At 41.3% G+C, this 5,441-nt stretch overlaps 3 protein-coding genes across 9 annotated transcripts in view; all 3 read left to right on the forward strand.

The window, feature by feature from the left end:
• Positions 1-1,652, forward strand: part of LOC109542086 (equilibrative nucleoside transporter 1) — a 42,772-nt gene extending 41,120 nt beyond the window's left edge. For both annotated transcript variants that reach the window (XM_019911144.2, XM_019911143.2), the window contains exon 10: positions 786-1,652. In XM_019911144.2, the coding sequence (XP_019766703.2) occupies positions 786-912 (127 nt within the window). In that variant the 3' untranslated portion in view covers positions 913-1,652. The remainder of the gene's footprint in view (positions 1-785) is intronic.
• The window catches only part of LOC109542048 (transcription factor cwo), a 51,606-nt gene that overhangs the window by 12,628 nt on the left and 33,537 nt on the right, over positions 1-5,441 (forward strand). The window lies entirely within an intron of this gene.
• The window catches only part of LOC109542040 (protein chiffon), a 5,503-nt gene continuing 2,368 nt past the window's right edge, over positions 2,307-5,441 (forward strand). Inside the window, exons 1-7 of one of the 6 annotated variants that reach the window (XM_019911067.2) lie at positions 2,308-2,557; positions 2,614-2,847; positions 3,471-3,515; positions 3,603-3,918; positions 4,219-4,475; positions 4,815-5,085; positions 5,144-5,275. In XM_019911067.2, the coding sequence (XP_019766626.2) occupies positions 3,489-3,515; positions 3,603-3,918; positions 4,219-4,475; positions 4,815-5,085; positions 5,144-5,275 (1,003 nt within the window). In that variant the 5' untranslated portion in view covers positions 2,308-2,557; positions 2,614-2,847; positions 3,471-3,488. Of the gene's footprint in view, positions 2,848-3,470; positions 3,516-3,602; positions 4,011-4,218; positions 4,476-4,814; positions 5,086-5,143; positions 5,276-5,441 lie in introns of those variants that run through there. The other 5 variants (XM_019911071.2, XM_019911070.2, XM_048666361.1 and 2 more) reach the window with 5 other exon arrangements.

Here is a 5,441-nt window from a genome sequence, read left to right on the forward strand (position 1 = left end):
CCCCAATGCTGAGATATGCGAGCTTTTTAAATGTTGGGCTCAAAATTGATGTTTCCCTAGAACTAACCTCTGTCCTTTAAAAAATCGCGCCGTCCAAACCAAAACGAGTAGCACGTTCAAAGTTTCACCATCTTTAGAAGACACTTGACTCTAAAGATGCGGAAAGTTTCATCCAAATCGCCCCCAATGCTGAGCTATGCGAGCTTTTTCAATGTTGGGCTCAAAATTGATGTTTCCCTAGAACTACCTTCTATCCTTTAAAAAATCGCGCCGTCCAAACCAAAACGAGTAGCACGTTGAAAGTTTCACTAGATTTAGAAGACAATTGACTCTAAAGATGCGAAAAGTTTCATCCAAATCGCCCCCAACGCTGAGCTATGCGAGCTTTTTAAAGGTTGGGCTCAAAATTGATGTTTCCTTAGAACTACCTTCTGTCCTTTAAAAAATCGCGGCGTCCAAACCAAAGCGAGTAGCAAGTTGAAAGTTTCACTTGCTTCAGAAGACACTTGACTCTAAAAATGCGGAAAGTTTCATCCAAATCGCCCCCAATGCTGAGCTATGCGAGCTTTTTAAAGGTTGGGCTCAAAAATGATGTTTCCCTAGAACTACCCTCTGCCCCTCAAAAAATCGCAGCGTCCAAACCAAAAGGAGTAGCAAATTGAAAGTTTCACTAGCTTTAGAAGACACTTGACTCTAAATATGCGCAAAGTTTCATCAAAATCGTCCAGAATCTTGTGTTTTAAGCGATTGTCCGTAAAGTCTGAAATCGATTTTTTTTGTTTCAGTACTGTGGAGCCCCAATACGCTTCAGTGGCAGGAATGTTCGCAGGAGCAGCGCTGATTTCAGGAATTTTCTCCGGAATTCTAATCTCGTTCTTGTGGCCGTGGTTTGTTAGCCATGTGGGTTGGTAACAAAAGTGCGAGGTATACGGCACAGAATGGGAGTTTTCCATCAAATTCCGATAACGCATAGGGATTCTGGCTGTATACCCATAAATAAATTGTTACTGTTTGCCGTCATTGTTGAGTGAAAGGTACTTTTTACTTACGGAAGCTGCGGCTGGTCTGCCACCATAGTTTATCGAGAAAAAATGTGCTCGAGAATAGTACCCTCACATATCATAGTTCAAAGAGATTAACATTTATTCATGGTTCCGTAGGTAGAGAGGTTCCACGAATTTTTTGCGCCCCGATAAAACAATCATAGATCTTCCAGAGGTTCCAGAAAAATTACCGTTTTTTTACTTTTATAAATAACGCTTTAGTTATACGAGTTTTGTACCTTGGTTGTAAATATCACCTAGACTTTGTAAGAAACTGTTTACTAGAGTTAACCATTTAAGAGGTTTGGTCGCTGCTGATATTTAAAGGCTTGATAACTTTGTTGGGCGCCGTATATTGTGCTTTTTTGTTGTATTTTCAGAATTTTCCGTTTCAGTTGTTCCGGTGCGATCATGATTTGTTACCCTTAGACTACAGTATCTGCATATTAGGTATTGAATGGGGAGGATATAATGATTATAATTTACATCTAAGCAAAGTGAACTTTACACCAGTATATAATATTAAAATAAATACCTATTTACAGTGTATGATATTTTTAAGAAATATTTTGTGTTGTTTTATTGCGGATAAAACCATATTACTGAAGACTTTTTTGTTTCCCTACTTTTTCCTACCCAATTATCCATCCAGATTATCAAAAGACGGGGGGTTTCACGGCGATTAATTCAAACTGGGAAGTGAAAAAAATCCTGACATTTTGCAAGCACCAGTGGCGTACATCTTCAGAGCCGGTTTGCTGGACGCAGCAAAAAATAAAACTTGCAGAAACCAATTTTTTGAATTGCAATATTTGACCACCCTGTATATTTCCCCATCGCCCTAATACTTTTTGCCCGCTCTGGCAACGTCGGCGCCGTTTTAAATGCCCAAACAAGTCATTTTTTCAGATTCATTTAACTCCCCTGTTAAACGGCCAGAGGCCTTTTGATGAGCTGATTTTTTCAACATTTATTCTAATCATTTATGAAATTTTTGTTTAATTCTTTTTCAAATCAACATTTCCACCTTTTTAAGTTGGTAGTGGCTGACAGCGGGCATAGCCAGCGATGCCACTGTGCCCAAATGTAGAGGGAACTCCAGTACTCGATTCAACCGCATTATCGAGTGAGTAGCTAGTGGAGTGAAATTGGGCATTATTGAGAGTTGTTCTGCTAGTAGGGAAAATCGGCGATTAAATTTTTTAAATTTAAATTAAATTTAGGAAAAGTGTTGTTAATAGACCGAGTGAGGTTTGGGGGAAGGTCAGGAAATTGGCTGCAGCGATTAGACAACGTCGAGCAATTGACGACGGCCTAGCGAAATCGAGTTCAATGGTGGCGGATTGGTGAATGTTTTGAAGCTTTTGATTCGCAAATATACGACAAAGTAGTGATTTATCCAGTACGAAAGTATCCCCAGGAGCAAAAGAAAGTGTTTGGGATTAAATAGTGATGTTGAAGAGCGGCGCGACGTGATTTAAAACACTTTCTAGGGTGTGTAACAGGAGGCAAGCGTAAGAGTTTCGGTTTAATGGCCGAGTTTGTATCAAGCTGCTTTGTCCCGCTTTAGGCTGGCTCCGCTGGCTAAAAACTCATTCCAAACGGGCCCGCTGGAACAGTTTTATCGACGTGTCGGACCGTCGGCTGTACGGAGTGTTTTCATGTGGCCAATTTAAGGCTGTTTGTTGTTGGGCTCTGTTGCAAAATTACACCAATTTATTGAGAAATTACCGCTTGTTTCTGACAAAAGCAACTCGATATATTCCCAGCGATATGCCGCATACTGATTACCCTCCACAGTTATGTAAGTATTTGCACTTTGCGATTTTATTTCGTTATTTTTACACTTTCAAGTTTCCGCTCAGCACACTCAAAGTGAATCAGTCCGCTGATCCGACTGGCAAAACGTAGTCGAGCCGAGCGGCTCTGATCGCATTCTCACACGCACGCCACCATCAAATTGCCTTTGAAGCGAAAAAATACACATTTATTTGCTTTGTTTATATTTATTTTGTTCGTTATTTATATTCCTTATGTTTGCGAAAATCGCTTGGCAGTGTTGCCAAACACCATGTGTCAAAGTGGGTTTTAACCTACTTTCACGCAGCCTCTCTTGTCACTGGGCTGCTAATTTTTGTTCAAATTATTTGCATTTTTATGCCTCTTGTCTTGATTGTTGTTCGATTACAGTAAAGTTATTGAATTTGTTGTCATTTGCTCTTATTTCCATCACTCTATCTGCTTATCAATTATAGAGGGAGCAAGTGCAGTTGGCGCGATGAATTTGAAAATTTTGTGGTTTCTTGAGGGAATTGCAAAAGGTTTTCTATTTTCTGCAATAATTTTTTTTCATTCAAAATTGCACTTAAAAACTCAAAAATTTTCGTGCTTTTTACAGTTGGAAATAAGCACTTTTTCCATTTTCAGAAATGGACAAACCATGCCATGTTGGAAGGCAGCAAGCAGAAACTAGTGAGTATCAGAGCAGTTTAAAGGCCCAAAAAGCCGTTGATTATATTAGATTTTCGTGTGGAAAAACTGCAAAATTCCATGTTTTAGGAAGGCGCTGTTAAGCATACAAGATCGTCGTCGCCGTTAGTAAAAGCCCCAGAAAACGGTAGTTTTCTCAGTCCTGATGAGGACAGTATAATGACTCGGAAACCCATCAGGATCAGAAGACCTCGAATCCCGATACTACAGTCCGGGTATTGTGCCATTTGCAACCTCCCTTACAACAGTCTCGAAGATCATGTACAGTCGAAAAAGCATCAGAAACTCATTGGCGAAGACACCAATTACATAGCTTTGAACGGTTATATTCATGCTGATGTTGGCATTGAGTCCCTGTTGAGTCTGACTGGCATAGATGCAATAGGTCAGAAACATTAACAACTTTCAGTAGCGATCGCTTTCAGTTTCCTTAATGTAGTCAAGTTTGGAGTACGGATGAGAATGATTTCCATTTAGGTAGTTTGCCCTTTGTAGTTTCTCAACTTTACAGTCGCTAAAATTCGATTTTTATCGCGCAGTTTTCCGTTCATATCGACAGCTCACGGCGCTTCAACATTAATCGCATTCACGCTTTTATCACCTTTGATTATTTACTAGTGCATGACCTGGCAGTTGACTTCCATTCCATTGACTCTGGCTGAAAAACCCTCTCAAATTGTTGCAGATTTTGAGGATTTCGCTCCGAAGAAGAAGCGCCGCAACATGCCAAGAACGCGCGCTTCCTCTGTGGTTTCCGATATTGTCAAGCCGCCTCCGGGCCTGGAAAGCGACGTGGGACACCGACTGCGCTCCAGAAAAACCATCAACTACACGTCGTCGTCCCTGGACGAGGACAGTTTCCAGGAAAAACCCGAGATTGAGCCTGTACGTCTTGAGTATAAGGAATATAGAGAGTTGAGATCTAGTACAAGAGCGTTAGCAGTAAGTTTTCAGTAGTTGAATGGAATGGTGCGAGTAGCTTAGACTTTGCCCCATTGCATGCTAATTTTTCGCATCCATTGCAACTTGCATAACGACCAGAATTGATTCAATCAGTGTTTTGAATATATTGCATCCTGCATGCTTAGAGTAGAGTTTTTCACGTCTTTTTCGACTGAAAAGCGCGAACAACCCACCAGTTTCCCCCTTTGGTAGGCGCGCTCTTTTTTAACATAACTTTGTCACTAATTTTGTAATTTCCCACCGAACAAGCCAATCACCATCAGCAATATTAAATTACAGAGTGAGACCAACCCAATGAAGTAGCAAAATTAATTTTAGAAGCTGACGGCGTGTGCGGCTGTGAAAGATGTTAATGAGCCGGAATTATGGGAATCGGGACGGCCGAAAAGAGCGTGCATTAACAGGCAGAAGCGGATTTCCGCAGACGAAAGGCTCGTGTCGGACAACAAGACTTATTACAAAGTGGAAGTGCTCTCGACTAAGCTCAGATCGAACGACAAGGAGAAGGAATGCGCCAAGCGAAAGGAAGCCAAGCCCAATGAATCGGACAAGGGGCTGATAGTCAAATTCAGAAAGCTGCGAAACTCTGGTGAGGATCGAGCGTTTTTTGGCTGCGCCACAATGTCAAGAATGTTCATCTGTTGTAGAACTCGTTCAGCTGAACAATGAGGCCACCAACTTTTTATTCCCCAAAAAAGACGACACTTCGGATGAGGAGGATGAAGACGAAAATTCCACAGCGGAGGAAAAGGAATCGACATCGGGTGACAATAGTGAAGGTACGTTTTCAATACCAATTAACATAAAATGTTTACATTAAGGAATGTTTTCCGGGCTTTGAAGCCGTGGTCTATCGGAATTTCTTCCTGACGTTTCGTCCACAACTGCGGTGGACATTTTCAAAGGCGATGAGGCAGAGGGCGAAGTGATCTCCCGTGCTTTCCG

This window comes from Dendroctonus ponderosae, unplaced genomic scaffold (genome assembly GCF_020466585.1).
Source record: "Dendroctonus ponderosae isolate FM_Combo_2020 unplaced genomic scaffold, Dpon_F_20191213v2 Dpon_F_20191213_5, whole genome shotgun sequence".
NCBI lineage: Eukaryota > Metazoa > Arthropoda > Insecta > Coleoptera > Curculionidae > Dendroctonus > Dendroctonus ponderosae.